This window comes from the organism of the source record quoted next, unplaced genomic scaffold (genome assembly GCF_019419815.1).
Source record: "Pyrus x bretschneideri cultivar Hongxiangsu unplaced genomic scaffold, Pyrus_bretschneideri_v1 Contig61, whole genome shotgun sequence".
In the NCBI taxonomy this organism is placed as follows: Eukaryota; Viridiplantae; Streptophyta; class Magnoliopsida; order Rosales; family Rosaceae; genus Pyrus; species Pyrus x bretschneideri.
Window position 1 is genome coordinate 233,820 of NW_025999800.1, and position 20,349 is coordinate 254,168.

At 37.1% G+C, this 20,349-nt stretch overlaps 2 protein-coding genes across 2 annotated transcripts; both read right to left on the bottom strand.

Annotated features, from left to right (window-relative positions):
- Positions 1 to 253: 253 nt before the first annotated feature.
- Positions 254 to 5,809, bottom strand: LOC125471778. The gene is made up of 8 exons (XM_048572526.1): positions 5,520 to 5,809; positions 4,849 to 5,164; positions 4,026 to 4,223; positions 3,613 to 3,885; positions 3,037 to 3,139; positions 2,703 to 2,821; positions 1,883 to 2,059; positions 254 to 1,660 (listed from the first exon to the last, which is right to left on the bottom strand). Exons 2-8 carry the CDS (start codon positions 5,149 to 5,151, stop codon positions 821 to 823), a joined length of 2,013 nt encoding a protein of 670 aa, XP_048428483.1. The 5' UTR covers positions 5,152 to 5,164; positions 5,520 to 5,809; the 3' UTR covers positions 254 to 820.
- Positions 5,810 to 8,033: 2,224 nt separating this feature from the next.
- LOC125471801 (proteasome subunit alpha type-6) lies at positions 8,034 to 12,240 on the bottom strand. Its single transcript, XM_048572572.1, has 9 exons — positions 12,000 to 12,240; positions 11,331 to 11,425; positions 11,160 to 11,241; positions 10,931 to 11,027; positions 10,063 to 10,121; positions 9,801 to 9,883; positions 9,329 to 9,424; positions 9,062 to 9,121; positions 8,034 to 8,366 (listed from the first exon to the last, which is right to left on the bottom strand). The coding sequence occupies exons 1-9, from the start codon at positions 12,073 to 12,075 to the stop codon at positions 8,274 to 8,276; spliced, it is 741 nt and encodes a 246-aa protein (XP_048428529.1). The 5' UTR covers positions 12,076 to 12,240; the 3' UTR covers positions 8,034 to 8,273.
- Positions 12,241 to 20,349: the final 8,109 nt, after the last annotated feature.

The window sequence follows — 20,349 nt, forward strand, 5'->3', positions numbered from 1 at the left end:
ATTTGAGCCGCAAAGAGTTGCATTCGACGTGGAACTCCAATTCCGCATAGCTCGATAATTTAGCTTTACAAGAAAATAACTTTATGTTTGATTAGTGCACAAAGTAACTAATTTATGATTTATCGAGTTTTATGTGTTTAAATAACATTACTATTGTCAATCATCCATAAATGTTTAAGGGGAACATTTAATAGAAAATCAGCAAATTTTGGCAACATAGAAAAAAAAAAAAAAAAAAAAAAACCACCAAAACTTACATTCCCATATTTGCATACTGATGTCATAAGGAAGATGTTTAAAATTTCTCTAACAAAATTAAGATGGGAAACTCTGAGTGCGTTGCCTTAAAAGCTAGAGAGTAATTTCCATGGCGGCATCTCATGCCAATCGCACAATGCCATGTGAAGAAAAACTTACCCGTGCCATGGAACCCTCTCTCTTACAACTGAAGAAACTAATGTCGATCAGGGCGCACAAAAAGCAGGGAGTTTAACCCACAAGTTCAACAAACAGAGACATGTTAAAAGTCGCCTACCACCTTAGTTTAATGAAGGAAAAAGAAAAAACAGAGAAATCAAGTGTAGCACCTCAACTAATTTACAGAAGACGAGGATTTTTGTAACTGCATACAGGTTGATCCACCAGGTTCCTCGATTTGAAAGTCGCGGCATCAAAGCTATCACCATTCTTCCCAAATTGCAGCAAAGCAAATGAAGGAGGATTACCGTCTCTATGCAGCTCAGATTCAAAATTGATGGAGGCAAAAATCCAAGTCCGGTGCAGAGTGTATAGACAAATTGTTATTCCAATGTTTATCTCCCTATAATACCACCTCTCCGTTGGAAGCCATTTCTTCCTCAAGTTCTTTAATTAACTTCTCAATCTGCCTTCTATATACCGGCATGAAGTGATCACTAATCATGGTTTGTGACAACCTCAGCTTACTGTACAGAGATCTTGAAGTAAGGAAAATACCAACCCTAGTCTCTTCTGGCTGCTCATTGCCCGATCCACTCAAGCTAGGGCCACTGCTTTCACTATCCGCACCACCATGGTGAACGGTAACAATATGCATGATTTTCCCTGCAGGAAAAAATCTATGTGCTTCCTTCATGTCAGGAGCAGAGCTCTCTGGCCGACCATCACTTGCCTCTGCAATTGCGGCTTCTTCTTCTTCCCTTATTTCATTTTCCGCATTCCTTATTTCATTTACCACATCGCCATCCTCACCTTCTGTTCTATCATAAAGCTCATGCTCAAGTTGTTGCCACAATTCAACTTCAGTCATCCGGTCTTCATGTCTATCATGGTCTGTGAGCCCCTCATGCTCATCACCGACATCGCCATCAGCATCTTGACGCATTCTATCAGAATAAGAACAATCAATCTCTGAAGTCCATTCCATTCCTACAGATGAAGATACAGGAAGGTCAATGGTTTCAATGGCAGTTGAGCTTGTGGTTCTCTTGGGGGGTGTAAGAAGAGGGTCAGAAGTCTCTGTGTTGCCACCATAGGATCCTCCAGAACTTCCTTCATCATTTGAGTTTGAATGAGCAGCTGAGGCTCGGTGACGAGGAGCCATGCACGACCATGATGACAAGCCAAGGGAAGGACGAGTCCATGCTGCCTGAGCCATGCTCTGGGCTCTTCTCATAACAACCTGTGAAGTCAGAAAGTTTCACAAGCTAATCAAATGATTAAGTAGAAGAGGAATACAGATTCCAAGTTCCAACCGCCGAATTACACAGTTGAAAGCTTCTATAACAAGAATGTCACAAGACATGACACATATTAGAAGTGGTATTTGGTTGATTACAAGCAGGTTGTGAAAGGACAAGAACACAATGCGAAACAAAACTACATTAAAAAGAAAAAAGGTTACCTGTGTACCATTGGAAACAGGGCGTAGAATCGCCCCCGCCCCAGCAACTTTTGCCTTTGCACTGGCAATGGAGGGAAGCCGTGATCCCAAAGCTGAAGCAGAACGATAGACAGTGCTAAGAATTCTTGTCTGCTCAATCTGATTTCTCAAGTCATTTATCCAAGCAGACGCTGTAACCTGTAAAAAGATACAAAATTTTATAAAACAATACATTAGAAAGAGACATGGTAGAACCATAAAAGGAATATCATAAGCATTTGCAACGTCTCAATGAAACTACAGAAAGCATGCAAGTTTTTCAAGCATCAACAAGCCAGAGAACCAGCACTGAATGGCTGTACAGAGAAAATTTATCGAAAATAACAAGCTATCATGGAAAAAAACAATATTGGGCATATTCAACAAATATCATTAATCCTTGTCGAAAGCCCATTTATTTACCGGAAGGAAATATTACAATCACTAAAAGAGAAATGAGAAAAGAGCACACAGAGATGGCGCTAGAGTATGAGCTTTTCCTGCTCGTCATAATCGGACTAAAATCACCAGTAATAACACAAACCATTTAGAAGAACAAACAATGTACTGTAAATTGAAAAGCTTTATCAGCACTCAGCAGCAACAAAAACAATCTGAGTACCACAAACTTTGTCCAAGTCAATTTATAGGGAGAATATACTAGTTATGACCCTATTCAAGAAGTGTCGTCCCTATTCAAAATCAGCATATTTAGTCAACCAGATTAAGCATCATTAGCCCCACAACAACAAAGATAGCAATCTCCCAAGGAGTACTCAATAACAGAGTTTAAGAACATAACCTCAGCACGCAAATCATCCACTGACGCAGCAGAGAACGTGGGCACTAAGTCAGCTCCATTGACAACGGATGTAATAAAACGACCTCCTGATTCTGCCAATTCCCAAGTCATACAGGCAGCTGCGTTGTTATACGTAGTTAGTGCTAATAGAAATACTTAACCGAACAAAAAACGGTTACATAATGCTAAACTAAACAAATATCCAGATTCAGAACAAAATAATACAAGACAGAACTAAAAGGGTTTTTTGGTGTTGAGAATACAAAAAAAGAAACCCGACCTGATGCACAGCACTGAAATTCATATTAGGCCATGGCATCTAATGAACACAAACCTGGAGCAAATGTCACACAGGTGGTTGTTGAAAGTTCTTTCTGCTCTCGCAATATATACGTTAGAAGTGCTGCAGTGCCTCCACCCAAAGAATGCCCTACAATCTGTCAGAAACAATTATGTTATACATGTTTTGATCTTGTGGACCATAATATTGTTCGAAGCTACCAAATGGTTTAAGACGAAATTTGAACAATATGTTACACGAATCTACTTAAAATATTGTAAGTTCGATCAAGTTCCAAGAAAAAACTGTTGGTAGTCATACGGTATGTGCAATTCATAATACAGTTAACAGGAGAAGACTGCTGAAATAACTGATCTGATAATCCATAAAGCCCCACCCATCAACTGTAGCAGCAAAGCTGCTACAGTGGCACAGTTATAGATATGCAAAATAAAAAAAATCAATAAAAATGATACTGGAAGGTATCAGAGCCAAGATGTCTACTGAAAAAGTATACTTTCTAGAAACTACTACATCAGAATCGTTTAGATCAACAACATAACAATATCTGCTAATTAGCCAATTAAGATGAGTAGTAAAATAGAGAACATCCACACTTCATGTCACTACCTTAAGTTCATAGTCAGGATATTCTTCAAGTGCTTTTAGCAGGCAAGGTTTTGCAAGCTTTGCAATCCATCGAGCAGCTGCAACCATTCCACAATGTGCATAACCCAAAACTAAATTACTGACTCCTCCCTCATGTACAACACTGTGATGGAATGGTACAACCGCTCCCGTTGCAGCCGTCAGAGTGTCCTTAATACTATGGGTTCCACGAATCAGCAACAGAAAACACTTCTCATTATGATCAACAAGAATTGTAAAAGCAGGCTTCAAGATCTGCAAAACACAGTAAATATAGAATTTGATATTAACCGATAGTGCTAATTAATTTTTTATGCCATTGACAGTAAATAGTGCATAAAGACACTGACCAACGATCACTACAACAGTAACAATATGTAAGTAACGTAACCTACTCCTGCTTTGGGTTCCTGCAGAAGAACATTCTCTTCTGAATAGCCTGTCTCCTCTAAAAACAATGGAAAAGGTTTCTTCGAAAAATGCCAACACAGTGTCAATAAGTTTAAGAGGTATTTGAGTTCAGCAATTATTTGAGATCCTTTTAGCTGTTGACTGTCTATTCCACCAAATACACCATGAACGTGTAAGTTTCCCTGCACCATACAGACGAGCTATTATCAAATATCACTCTTCCAACCAAACCAAAGAAGAAAAATGACTACTTGGTATATATACCAGATAAGGGCTCATATAATCAAACAATAAATACAAGAAGGATAGCATGTCATGTAACTTTTTTTCTTTTCTCGTGAATCTATTTATCTCCAGAATGGCACACACTTTTGGATAATTCCTGTATTGGTTCTGTTATTATCCCAAAGAAGTGCTAATGATAGGTAAACTTCCCAAATTTTTTGTGAAAGCTGCAGAGTATAATGTCACATTTTTCACCATTCTGTTTTTACCACTCAGTTAGAAGGATGCTTTTCATAATTCAACCGCCCAGTTTTCCATCTCTAGATTGAGTAATATATTCAGATATAAGATACTAATGATTTTTGTAAAAGCAAGATCCGTCTATCATGAATCTTAATACTAAAATCTCGCCACAATGAAAGCAACCATCTAAGTGACACGAATCCCGCATGCGATAGTTATAAAATCAGTGTAACCACTGTATTCAGCACATAAAGCAAAACCCACATGCAATGATCGCAAAATCAATGTAAACACTGAACCCGACACAGTCAAGAAACTATGTCCATGAAAACATTTTACCTGCCTCTTTAGAAGAAAGCTAATCCCAAATGCCAAATCCCCTATAGGCCACTTCCCCAAAGTCTCAGAGTAAGTGAACCTAAGAGTCTCTGACAAAGTCGAAATGGTCTCCAGCCATGTAGCCGGGGCTTGAATTAACCTATGCGAAACGCGTTCAATTCCCAAAGGAGCATGATTGGGCACACCACCACCCCCATTTTCGTCATCATCACCGTCCGATGTAGGGGACTGTAACTTACGATTCAATGTATAATACAAAAGCGCAGCTGCACCGGCTGCGGTAGCCATAGTTGCAGTTGCCATTAGCTTACTATCCCTACAACAATACAAAATTAACAAAAATATGATCAAAATTCAACTTTAACAAAACCCCTGAATCCAAAATCCCCCAAATAAAATAAAAATTAATCAAATTTTCCTGCTTGTGTACAAAATCAACTCCCTTCTTAATTACCGCGAAATTTCTATAAATTAAAACCAAAACAATAAAAAATAAAAAAAATAAAAAAGTGAACAAAATCGAAAACCCAATAACGTGAAGAGAAAAATTCAAGAAAACCTGATTGAAATCAGAAATTGCTTAAGCGTTAAAACCCTAAAAATCGGAAATCCGACAGACATTTCGGGGGCAATTTGATACAATAACATTCAAAGGCAAACGGAAAGCGTACCTGAAGAGATCGATTGTGGCGTGGATAAAATGGTAATTGAATGAGATTATCTTCGAGCATAAGGCATCGAATAAAAGATTGATCCTTTGACAAAAGCGAGATAGAGCCTATAAATTCTGCGCTTCTTCCTCTTTATGGGTTTGGAGAGTTTGGGAGAGCTTTCGCGCAGTTTTGAAGCAAAACGGCAGGCGGGGGCGTAGTTTTGGTTGGGGACACGTGTCGGGCGACGGAAGACGGTGAGTGGGAAAGGATGTGGCAATTAGAAACCGACCTGAACACGCTGCCTCCCATCCTTGTACATTTTCTCTCTGCAGCTGCCACAGGTCGTCAAACTGACTTATATTAAAATATTAAAAAAAAAATACCAAGACATAATTTTTATTTTTTGTCTGTAAAAATGAATTTTTTTTTTTATCTTTTGTTAGAAAATTATTTTATTTTATGGACAAACAACTTAAGCATGTTTGTAGTTTTAAGTTGTTAAAAAAAATATAAAAAAATAAAAGCTTATGCATGTTTGAAACTACTTCTAAAATAAGTAAAACTGTTATTTTGACAGCTAACGCTTATAACTTTATAAGGGAAGAAAACCCAACTACACTTAGGTTGTAAAAGCTCCTTCTGGAGTGCTTCCCTAAGGTTTTCTCCAACCCTGGGCTAAAAGCTAACCCCTCCCTCAAACCCAATCCAACCCAAGCAAAATGTGTGGGCTAAAACCTAATAGCCAAATTCCCCCTAAAAAATAGCCCAAGATTCGGTGTGGGCCCCACCTGTGTGATTGAAATCGGGTGGTTGTGCGCCAAACGCCCCCCACCCACTCACCAGACGCACACAATGCGCAAGCACTTAGCCTGACTAGGCCCCACCCACGTGGGCATGTCGACCACATTCCCCAAGTGAGCCAACGGCTCTTTTTATCGAATGGATGGAATCAACAGGCCGTTGGATCACCAACGGTCTAGATTCAAAATTTTTTTTAGTTTTATATTTATATATTTATTGAATCCAACGACTGAAATTGAATATAATCAAATCTAACGGTAAAATAAAAAAAAAAAAAGATTTAACGGCTCAAATTTAAATCTAACAGCAAAAATAATTAAAAAAAATTATTTAACTTAAAATTCACCCAAAAACTCTATAAATACCTATGTATTTTGTTCAACATCCAAGCAAAACTCACTTTTCTCCTACAATTCTTCCAATTTTTCTTTCTACCATTTCTTCCCATTTCCAAATTTTTCAAGATGGCAAAAGAGCATATTAGAGGTCGGAATTGGACCTATGAGTAAGATGTTGCTTTTATGTTTGGCATGGATTTCTATTAGTGAAGATGGTGCCGCTGGCACGAATCAAAATAAAAAGGTTTTGTGGGGTAAAATCGTTAATAAGTTCTATGAAAACTTCAATGCCAGCATAAGGGAAGGTGGTGGTATTTACGATTGGTGGAAGGTTATTAACAAAGCGTGCACTTTATGGAAGGGAAGCTTGGAGAGAGCCGTGGTTGACATGACTAGTGGAAGGAGTGCCGCGGAAATTGTGAGTTTCTTTGTTGATATTTTATTTGTCATGTACATAATATTATTTTGCAACTAATTGTTTTTATGTATTGTTTGCATAGGGTGACAAAACAATGACAATTTACAAGACAAGAGTGACACCAAAAGGACAACCTTTTAAGTTGCATCATGCTTGCAACGTCCTCAAGGATTGTCCGAGATGGGGAACCGATGTGGACCAACAATGGGGAAGATTATTTCAACTTGAAGCTGCATCGACAAATGATGTCAATGAAGGTGTCAATGAAAGTGTTGATGAATTGACCCCAACTTCTTCTTTTGCAAGGCCCCTAGGAAGAGATAAGCAAAGGGAAGTAAGGAGAAAAGGGAAGTCCCAAGATCCGATGAGTGCACAAATTGCTACCGGATTTGCAAGATTGATGCCATAGCTCTCAACAAGAAGAAGTGGCCCGAATGTGTTCGGCCATGAAGGAAGAAAGGGATAGGGAGCAAGAAAGGTTTGAATGTAATTTCATGATGGAGGACCTCAGCAAATACACTCCAGAGATGAAGAAATTCTTACGTGATAAACAAAAGGAAATTTTGCGAAAGCATGCCATAAGGAGTATATTTCAAGATGATGAATCATCTCAAGGCTATATCCCAAGTCCACCACCACCAAGTCAATATGGTGGATATCATTATTAAGTTTATGTAGTTTATAAATTATCGATTGTATTAAGTTTATGTGGTTTATAAATTGTCGTTTGTATTAAGTTTATGTTGTTTATTAATTTTTGTGTGTATTAAATTTATGGCTTATTAATTATTGTTTCTATTAATCTATTGTACTTTGATGTACAATATATGCCTATCAAGCCCTTTGAGGACTTGGCGTCCACCATGAAAGTTATTAAACCTTGTATTTCCTATTGGTTTCTGATTGGCGGTGGTGTAAATTTGAAACACTCTATTCCCCTCTCATCACCGTCCAAAGAAAAGTGGCCAACAGGAATTTGATGTCTCAACAACTAATTCTGGAAAAAAAAAAATGGCTACAAATCATAAAAGAGTGAATTTTGACAATCATACAACAGTAATTCAACTAAAAAAAGTTGCAGACGTCGGAGTAGACATCCCGGCCAAATCGCTTCTAATGTTTTAAGTTAACCTGATATTCTGAAAGGGATACGAAAATATGCAGCACATTATCAAAACCGAACATCTCCGGGCAGTATTGGCTTAAGGCCAGGACTCAGTCTCGCTCACTTATAGCAGTCAAGTGCTCATCAATCTCTTCGGTGGACAGCACTCTGAAGACTGGATTCTCCTTTACCACCACTCCAACCTGAAAATGGCAATGGAAATTAACATACATTTTATTTGATAAAAGTTACTTCTGCTGCAAATGCATTATTATACCATCACCATCGCGATACTCAAAATTTACCATATATTAAATTCCTAGTTGCAAAGGGTTTGGCATATAATGCCCAAATTTTTACGCATGTAGGGGCGTGACATTGATAGAAATTAAGATATACAAAACCATTAAACAAAGGATATTGAAAGTAACTTTGCAAAGCAGTTTTCCAGAGAGATCTCACACAATAACAATTTTTACCCAAGAAATGTAATTAACAGAACAGACTCCTGAGTAGTAGATAGTACACTTCGAAGGTATACGATGCCCAACTGGAAGCAGGTTGCTACAGGAGATGCAAAACTAGATTATTTTCAGACCCTCTTAGGCTCCTATGGAAAATTGAAGACTGAAGGGAAACAATTGACTTGGATCTTTAGAGGCCTATGGAGTAAAGCACTTATGATCCCAAAGTAACAAACTAAATTGCCTTAGTTAAAGTTATGTGATATAATGTGAAAACTCCATAGAGTGCCATGTCAGGACAAGGTAAAACCTATGTGGGAATATACTGTAGCATCATACGAGCAATGAAAAGTTACCAGTATGTCAACAATGCATTTAAGGTTCCCATCACAAAACAGTAAAATTTCAAACACTATAAGGGCGTTTTCAAATACCTCAATTTCAGTGGCCTTGAAATCCTCTTGCAGAACTGATTGCAGGGCAGAAACACAAGTCTAAAAATGAAACAAATATGCGAAGTTAGAGGAAGGAACCCAAAATATTATTATTATTATTATTAGTATTGACATTCCTACTCTTGTTAACTATGACATAATCATAGTTCAATAGCTAACAGCCACCAAAATCTCCAGAATAAATTTATTCTAACAATATAATATCTTATGCACCCTGTTCAATATATTATGATAAGAAACGTCTACCTGCACAGTCTCGTCATAAGAGAATGAAGGTTCATTCTTCATTTTTTTCTCCAAGAAATTAATGGCCTCTTGCTCTTTCGATCCAGCACTTGTCGCCTAAGATGCATAATAGTTGATCAGTTGAGAACTAGAACCATAGGGCGATGCTCTAAAACAGAGAGATATAACTCTGGCAGAGTAGAGCTAATAGTGATGTCTCAAGATAATACATTGATGTCTCAAGATAATACATTATTCACTCTTTGTTGAAACTATCTACATATTACAGTGGTGCAAATTAACCTTTGTGCTTTCTATAAATGGAAAAGCATGCACTAAAGAGGGAAAAAAACTGCATGAGTGTCTGTTAATTAGAACCAAAATAGGGGTTGCTGCATACTTGAAACTTGTGGAGGTTCTGATGAAAAATTCATTGATATTGCATACTTGAAATTTGTGGAGCTAATGAAAAGAAATATTATTGGCACATTACCTTGTGACCAAAATAATGGCCAGCTGGGTCGCACTTGTAGAGCTGAGGTCCGAGCTCTTCATCAATACCCAAAACCATTGCCACTACGAAAGCAAACATAAATTGTAGACAAATGATAGCATCAGCAGAAGTGCAAAGGCAATTCATCAAGTTATATAGGGTGGAAGATGGAAGAGAAACAATTAATATGCATTATTGCATGATAAACTTTTACGCAAGACAAAAAGGTTATTAACTGCCATAGGAAGGACTGAATGCTGACCTACTCCCAGTGGTCTCATATAAGCATGCTGAGTATATATTTGTGATTTGTCTGCAATCCTGTCATACAAATGACATCAATAAAAAGGTCCAAGTTGGTGTCAGTCCTTGCTCTAAGACTTTGAGTACTTTTAGAGTAGATTTCCCCCTGCTGGGGAGAAAAAAAGCTTTGTTTTGGGGCATTTTAATCTAAGATCCTTGCCTTTAGATAACAAATGTGAACACATATGCCAACCAAAAGAGGATACCTAGACATTGAAACCAAAAAACTTTAACCTAGGGAAATGATTCCCTATCTTTTGACTAGAAGACAAAAATCCCTTGAATTCTAAGCTTAAACAGAAAATGCAAATGCCATCACCTCACTATGAATTCTCGGCACCACAATAATTTCTTTTATCTGACGGCCAAAATTTATATTTTCTGAGGAAAAAGGAACTAGATTTTTAAGTAATGCGGGTATCACTTGCATACTTACATGTGAGACACAGAGAGAGAGATGGAGGCATTTAAAATACATCCCTACACAGGCAGTTTGTAATGAAGTAAACCAAATAATAAGCTATGAGTTACGGCAACTGTAGATTCAATGGGACCAGGGCATCCATCATGGTGTTCATCACTACATAACCAATTAAGAGGAAGGGGTGAACAATTCTTACTTGAACTGGTAAACTCAACAAGACTTGCAAAATATAAAAAAAATTAAAAATTAAAAAAGCCTAAATAAGTGCTAACATAAAATGGATAAAACTAAACACTCTTAACTTAAAATATAATACAAGATAGGAATACTGAAAAACTGCATGCTAAAAGTTTGGTTGTATTATAGTATAGCATAATAGTGTATAAACACTTAAGGTGATTACCATTTAGCCAACACATCCACAGGCATCTCGTATCCATATTTGAAACGAAACTCAGCTGCTTCATTCCTTGCTTGAGAAACGAGGGTCCTCGCATCAGCTACAAAATTACATGTCAAGAGGATGAACCAAATGTGAGTTTTTGAACTACAAAAGAACCAACTTTCGCCCAAAAATCAAATGTTCGAGTTAGAGATTCCAACAAATTTCAAAGAAGAAGCCAAAAGGAAACCTGTCATGCCAGTAGCCAGCAACCCTAGGAACTTTGTGATGGGGAAAAGATGTGTGACACTTGTCTGATCCAAAAGCTTGTCCTGCATTAATTTCATGATGTATTTCCAACCCGCAAAAATTCAGATCGTGGTATAATACAGACTCAGCTATATAAATTAACAATACTCACCGGAACTTTCTTCTGAGTCACAACACATACGGAATCCTTTCCCCGGACACCAATTGAGGTGATCCCAGCAGCCTTAACAGCCTTAAAAGCATACTCTATCCAATCATCAAAAAAACCAAACTCAGAACACAACATCCCTAATATGCTATGCAATATTGACAACATTGACATAAAAATTTATCTTAATGTTACACCCCAGGCACATAAAATCAATAAAATAGTGAGATTTAAGTTGGTAATTCTCCTATTTTCCTCAGGTTTCTAAGAATCCAACAAAGGGATCAAGTTCAATAATCGAAATTAAGTCGACTACCTGCTCGTGACTCCAAGAAACCGAAACCCATACAAATTGAGCTACTTCATTTGACAGATGTATAAGTTGAGCTAGCAAATTTACACACCGACCAGAACCCAATACAAACAAATTAAGCATTCGCTTCTATCTTTTTCCCTTCTCTTTCTAAACTGAACGAGATTCATAATCTTGAATTTCTCCCCTCTTCTCCCCAGATTTCACCATTAAAACAAAATTATAATTAAATGGGTTTCGATCTCGGTGACCCATAAAACCCTGAAAAACCAAAAACCCACAAATATGCCCTATCTGAGGAACTATCCAACATTCAAATCGGAGAAATCGCACAGGAGGTATTGGTGATTATCTCATACCGACTTGGAAGAGACGACCTTCGGGTGAGAAAATCGTGATGTGGCGATCGTATCCGCCTCCGCTTCCTCGACTCATGCTTGAACTAGTTCGAAATGCTGAGCTTCTGCTTCTTCTTCTTCTTCCTCTCTGCTTTTAGGGTTCCTCCTGCTTCGCGTATCAGACTGTAATGGCTACTGCCGTACTGCGAGCGCGATTTTAATTAGAGGAGGAATCAATGAAAGCTTTTTTCCCAAGTTAGCTGGGTGTTGAAATTCGATGAGCCATACGACGGCGTTGCATGGGGCGGGTTTGCGATGGATCTCAATGTTACTTGTATCGCATTTGTTTGGGCTGAGCCCAGAAAGTAAAGATGGGCTAAAACTTGGACCAGCAAGCTTAAGAAAATACTTGAATCACAAGTCCAAATAAAAAGGTTTCCTCTTAGGACATGTTTATTAAATAAGAAATGAGTGAGAACGTAGAAATAAAAGAAAAACAAAGAAAGAATTCTCTAATTGATTTGATTTATGATATATAGGTGTTTAATTATCTAAACTACATATTAATAAAATTCACTTTATCAACCAAAAATCAATGAAATTACAATTACAACCTTTAATAGATAACTAAAAAAATGTGGAAAAAGAAAAAAATGGGGGTATTAAGTAATTTCGGACAAACCACTTTTTGCTTTTTTTTTTTTTTTTAAAAAAAAAAAAAAAAAAAAAACCTCCCTGTCATGTTACCTTATGACTACCCTCTAAAATTAAATATAAATAGTATCTAATAAAAACTGACCGCACGATGTACAAATGAACAAACACTATTGATTGATCTTCCAAATCTCCCTAAAGAGAATCCTCATGTGCAATAGACGTCATCTGCAAGCAATCAAATGATGAGTAAAAAATGACTCTCGAATATCTACTTTTCTTTAGTGCCAAAGTTTATACAAAGGTAGTTGCTTTAAATGGATCCGTCGCTTGTGGTGGGTCTCCGCTTTAGTCAACATTTACACAAAAATCCAAACCTCGCTGGAGACGTAGACTTCGAAATAGGTATCACTCAGTTCTCAATCTCAAGTGGCATGCCACATAACTTTTATGAATTTCTCAATTATAAGAGAGAAGAGATCCTCTCTGGATCTCTCCATAAAGTTCACCAATCAATTAATCTGGACCTTTAAAATTTGATCTAATAACTAAAATTATTATAACTTTTAAAAGGGTTTCCTGTTTTTAGCTGTTGGATCATATTTCAAGAACCCGGATTAATTGATTAGTGGGGGAGATCCGGAAGGGATCTCTTCCGGTTATAAACCTACACATGTCAGATGTTGTTCAATGCTCATTTGGACGTTGTTACTTGTTAGGAAAATTCCAATTCACCCAAAAAATAATAAAGTTTTTTAGTCAAAATGGTTCATGACCTCAGATTTGAAATCAATAGAAGTGGTCATTGAATTTGTCCACCATCAATCATTTTAGTTATTTCGTGAAAAATTATGTTAAATAAGAATCAAAATAACAAGAATATCCTCAATTTAATAAACGATAGACCAAAATGATTTGACAAAAATTAGGAAATTTTTATCATTTAGTCATTCTTTAATGAAGATTTTTCATTGAATGACTAAAATGATTGATGATAGACAAATTCAGGGACCATTTAGCTAAAAAAACCAAATAATAATAATTGATTTTTCATCTCTAGATTAATATGCATAAAAAGAGTTGAAAAAAGAGTGCTAAAAAAATAAAACTATAAGAACAAAAGTGCAACGAACCAAAAACAACTACTCTATAATGTTTCATCTCCGATGGTGAAGGGACTATATTTTATATTCCTCAATATTTTATTATTTTTATATTAAAAATATTAGGGTACAACACTTATACATCTGCTACTATGTACTGTTCATATTAATTAAACTACCATTTACGCCTATATAAATATATTTTATGGAACATTTTTGATGTGCTAACAAGGTGTGAAGTTGTAGAATGTAAGATGAGTACATATAGATTATGTGTTGGGGTATTTACAATTTGTTTCACAAAGATATGATTTGATTGAAAAAGAAAATTAAAAGCATAAGTGAGAAGGTTATGAGTTCTCTCTTGGTTGGCAAATTTCCACTATTGGGCCATCACCAATGGCCACACGTCAAACAACGGTGGTCCCATTTCATAAATGATTAGTGACCACCCTTCTAATCGCCGAATAGTAGTATTGTGAAAAAGTTGCTAGTACTTTGCAAGTTAAGCAAATTTCCGAGTGATGGGCCACCACCACCGGCCACACGGTAAACAACGGCAGCCCCATTTCATAAATGACTAGTGACCACCATTCTAATCATAATTTGACCGGGCGGTATCATTGTGAGAAAGTTGCTAGTAATCCGCAAGTTGGACAAATTTCCAAGTGATGGGACACCAACACCGGCCATGGGGCAGACGACGGTGGTCCCGTTGATACATGATCAGTGACCATCCTCCTAATTGAGCGGTTTGGCCGGACAGTATCATTGTTGAAAACTTGAAGGTGACATTCTAAGATGTGGTCCTTCCCGTATTTTAATTGTGCGGCTTTTGTGGCATTTTCTTAACCACATGTTTCATGAAATTTAGATGTGCGATTTAATAATAAAGAAATATATTCTTTTATCGGAAGAAGCTTTTGAGAAAGTTGAAGACAAGTTTGTTGGGTTAAAGCAATTATTATCGTAATCCCACTAACAAACCATCATCATCATATATATATATTTTTTTTTTTAAATAATTTCAATATAAAATGAAATAATAATTGGCTTTGTCTAATAAATCTAAACACAGCTTTCATTGCATACAAATTATTCTCTTCAGCAGATAGCGCTTTACTGATCACAAGCAATAATGTATATATACTCTAATAAGAGTTCGATCTTCACGGATTTTACGTCTTAATATTTAACAATTTCACTTATTAAAGGAAATGCTTTTGTAAGCTTTGTGTTAAAGAGTTGATCTTTTGTAATTAGTTTAGTTACCTGTTTCGGTCTTATAATCAGGATGTAATTAGGATAGTTATTTGATGTTTCTTTCCTAGTACAATATATATTTTCCTCTTTGGTGAGAAGAATAATATCAGTAAATTAAACCCCCAAGATAAGTTATAATTAGCATGGTATCAGAGCAGAGATCCTAGGATTTCTGCTCTGCTCGTTCCCTTTAGCAAACTCGGCCCTCCCATGGAGAACCTGCCACCACTTCACGGTGGAAATAACCCCATCCTAACTGATCCTACCCTTATTCTAAACACTACTACCCTAACCGACCCTAACATGAATCATACTCCACATTTACCACAAGTTGTTACACAAATTGTTCATCATGATTCTTCTATGACTTCGATTGGCATAAAACTCAACGGTGCCAATTATGGAGTTTGGTCTCAAATTGTTGAGATGTTCGTTGCTGGAAATGACAAGTTGGGCTACTTGTTTGGAAGTAATCCCCAACCACCTACCGACAATCCGGCCTTCACCAAATGGCGTACAGAGAATGCCATTGTGAAGGGTTGGCTCATCAATGTTATGGAACCCAATTTGATTGGGTATTTTCTTTGACTACTAGCGGCAAAAGAAGTGTGAGACGCAGTTGCTCGCACATATTATGATAGCTCCGATATATCTTAAGTCTACGATCTTACCTGCAAGGCCTATTGAATAAGGCGAGACGGATGACAGGTGGAGATATACTATAGTGATCTTCAATCTTGGTGGCAAGAGATTGATTATTGTCGACCCAATCCTATGAAGTGTGATACTGATATTGAAATTTATAATAAAATTGTTCAAACGGATTGTGTGTATACTTTGCTTGCAGAATTGGATGAGATATTTGATAAAATTCGTAGTGATATTCTACGAACTAGGCCTCTTCCTTCCATCGAACAAACATTTGCCTATGTTCGCCAAGAAGGAATGCGACATGCTGTTATGAATACTGGAGGACAGCTACAAGTGGGTAGCGATGGTGGCTCGGCTTGCGGCACGAGTCGCTGCTCTACCTCATTCTTGCGCTCCTCATAAGCTACCTACACCGAGCCTACGATTGCAAACCCAGGCTACTGCCCCGAGCCCAATACAGGGCTCGCTCTTCGCTACCAAAACAGCATCATAGCCCACTGTGGGCCCTCGCCCTTCTCGTTCCAAACCACCTGTCCCGGTCGGTGGTTGTACTTACTGTGGTTATGCTTTTAATATGAATCATGATGATACTCAGTCTGGTTGGATCATTGACTCCGGTGCCACGGACTATATGACCTACGACCTCATTGATTTAGCTTATGATAAAAATGTTTGTTTCTTATCTATTGAACTCTAATAAAAGTGCTACTCCTTTTGATCATGTTCACTCGGATGTTTAGTGACCATCTCTGATTATTACTTCATCTGGTATTCGGTGGTTTGTTACTTTCATAGATGATTGCACATGGATGACATGGTTATACCTTCTTTAAGCATAAAAGTGATGTGTTTTTGGCCTTTAAGACGTTCTACACCATGGTTTAGACAGAGTTTTCTACTAAAATCTGGATTTTGCGTTCTGATAATGGCGGTGAATATGTTAGTAATAATTTTACACATTATTTAACTAATCACGGAATCCTCCACGAGACTACTTGTCCTCAGAATCTTCAACAGAATGGGTGGCTAAGTGCAAAAATCGCCATCTTTTAGAAATGGCTCGCTCACTTTTGATTGGGGCGCATGTTCCCTACTCTTTTTGGGATGTTACTCTTCAGACGACCACTTATCTTATCAACCGCATGTCATCCAAAGTAGTGGATTTTCTTACATCTTTACAAGTTCTTGCTAACTTCATGTCTTTACCGTCAGTTTTGGTGTTCCCACAGTGAGTTTTTGGATGTGTTGCATTTGTTCATTTACATAAAAATCAACGGACGAAACTTGACATGTGGGAACACCAAAATGGTACCATTGTTACCACCCTCATTCCTGTCAGATGTATACTACCATGGATGTTACTTTTTCCGAGTCCAAGATGTATTACTCTTCAGCTTCTTCCAACCTTACTCTTCAGGGGAGACACTGCATGACGAGCATGTTGGGACCATGGCTGCTACCATTGATTTTCCGATGCCACTATTAGCCGAGTCTGCAGTGGCTGCACTGCCAGCCCAACCAACAGAATCAGCATCGCTGCCCACGGAACTAGCGATAGGCATAGTAGTGTTGTCCTCACCCACGACAATAGTGTTTCCATTTGCCAATCTTGAGATTTCTACTGATACTACTCCCCCTCGCTTCCAAATATAGTACCACCAGATGACCATACTATTGAGAATATTTTTGAGGCAAGCTCTAATATTCATGTTGATGTATCCGATTTTCCGACTTATCAGTTACCCTTCAAGCACATCCGGGGAAAGCCACCCAATCAGTATTCACCGAAAAAAATGAAATGCTCTAAATACCTCATTGCCAACTATGTGTCATCACATAAATTATCAGAACCCAGCAAAGCGTTTGTACAACAAATATCCAATGATAACACAACTAGTTCCTTGAAGAATGCACTATTTGATGATCGATGGACCAAGGCAATGGAGGAAAAGAGTCGGGTGTCGATGGGTGTATACCATCAAGTAAAGATTAATACGGTAAGAGTGTTACTTTCATTGACGGCTAACTTGGATTGGCCATTACAGCAATTTGATGTAAAAAAATGCTTTCTTACATGGTAATCTTAAAGAAGAAGTGTATATGATATTCCACCTGGTTATGCATTGGTTTCACAACCCGAAGTGGTGTGCAAGTTGAATAAAGCATTGTATGGATTGAAACAATTACCTCGGGCATGGTTTGGTAGGTTCTAGACGACTATGAGGAAGTATGGGTTCAAGTAGAGCAATTTCAATCATACACTTTTCTTGAAACGTTGAATGGGCAAATTGACGGCACTTATTATTTATGTGGATGATATGATTGTTACAGGTTATGATAAAGAGGAAATCTCAAGGCTAAAAGATTATCTAGCAATCGAGTTCGAGATGAAAGATCTTGATGTATTGAAATATTTCTTGGAGATAAAAGTAGCTTGATCTAAACAGGGTATATTTCTAGGGGTATGATATCCACATACCCTTTTTTACTTTTCACACACCCTTCTAATTTTCAGTTGTCAGATCGGATGAAATGAAGAAGATTAACAGACAGAAATTAACAAGAGGTATGTGAGAAGTAAAAAGGGGTGTGTGGATAGCACACCCCTATTTCTATCTCAACGAAAATATGTTCTAGACGTGTTGGCCAAAACAGGAATGCTTGATTGTAAACCGGCTGACACCTCCATAGTCCAAAATCACCATATTGTCGCGCACCATGAACAATTTCCCATTAACAAAGATCGTTATCAAAGGTTGGTTGGGAGGTTAATTTATTTATCTAACACCAGGCCTGATATTGCATATGCAGTAAGTGTCGTTAGTCAGTTTATGCATTATCCGAGTCATACACATATGGGTGTTGTTGAACGTATCCTCCGATACCTAAAATCCTCCTCGCGTAGAGGCATCATGTTTTCCAAGAATGATCATTGCCGGATAGAAGGTTATATCGATGCAGATTGGGCAGGAAACATCATTAATCGATAGTCCACATCTAGATACTTTACTTTTGTAGCAAGAAATTTAATGACTTGGCGGAGTAAGAAACAGAAAGTGGTTGCTTTATCAAGTGCAGAGGCATAATACAGGAGCATGGCAAAAGGAGTATGTGAACTATTATGGCTTCGGAGGTTACTCACTGAGCTCGGGTGTCTTTCAGAGTTGCCCTCGGATTTGTTTTATGATAATAAAGTAGCTATTGATATTTCACACAACCTAATCCAGCATGATCACATAAACATGTGGAAGTTGACGGACACTTCATTAAGGAGAAGTTGGATGAGAATATTATTCAATTCCTGTTCGTAAAGTCATAGGATCAATTGACAGACCTCCTAACAAAAGTTGTTGCGAGTCAAGCGGTCTACAACTCTCTCGTCAGATTGGGCATGAATGACATTTATGCATCAACTTGAGGGAAAGTGTTGGAGAGTTGACCTTTTGTAATTAGTTTAGTTACCTGTTTGGGTCCTTATAATTAGGATGTAATTAGGATAGTTATTTGATATTTCCTTCCTTGTAAATCATCCTTGTACAATATATTTTTTCTTCCTTGGTGAGAAGAATAATATCAGTAAATTAAACCCCAAAATAAACCCTAATTAGCACTTTGTAGTGCATAAACACTTTATTTCAGGTTTATACAGACAAGCCCTTGCTAAGACCACTAAATTCTTGAGAAAAATATGTCACCTCAATACTTTAGACTTCTTTACGTTGCAATGGGAGTATCACATTGAAGAAATTTTACAACTACGAATCAATTAAATATGACATGACAACCAATTATTGAGGTATGTTTTTTCTTCTTCCAATTGGACTCCAAATTAAATAAAACAGGACAACCAATAATTGAGGCTTTTTTATTTCTTCCATTTGAACTTGGAGTGCTATTTTATAAAACTTGTTATTTTTGCATCAGTTTTGAAAAAAAGTGAAGACAAAAACTAAAAATAAATTAATTATCCCGACGGCGAGGGGGGGACCTGACATTTACAATTTATTTCTTGTCCAAAAATTGTGTGGACGAAAACTAAAAATAAATTAATTATCGGGCCGCCGCGAGGGGGGACCTGACTTGACATTTACAATTTATTTCTTGTCCAAAAATTGTGGTTGAGTGTTTGTAGAGGTGACTATGGGCACGCTCGTTTAATTTGATATCTCTATAATATAGAAATAAATTAATAATTATTATAATGATATAAAATAAAATTAAACTAAATACGTTTTAATATGTATTCATTAACAATTTAATAAATTGATTTGTCATCTCTAAATTACGTCCGATTGACAAATTATTACGTGGAACGAGCCCCACTAGTAACTAGTAAGTATATCCAAAAAATTCTAGGGTAGTTTTGGTATAGGCGCCTCTTTTTTTAATTTCTTGGATTAAACATCTGTTGTTTTTAAGAATTTGATTAAACATTCTTCCTACAATTAAGGTGCCACTTATTTTATAAGTAACATCTTTTTAATGCCATATTACACGATTTGCCATTATGATGTACCTTTAATTAGTTAATAATTATCATGTCAATATCCCAAATTTCCTAAAATGTAGTAGATTAGTTTTAAAAATCTTAACACATCAAACCTGATCTAATTATGCTTCTAACGTGCATTTTATTCCTAATTCCACACCATACAAGTAACTAACGTGCTATATTCTTCTACAACAATTAGCAATTTTTT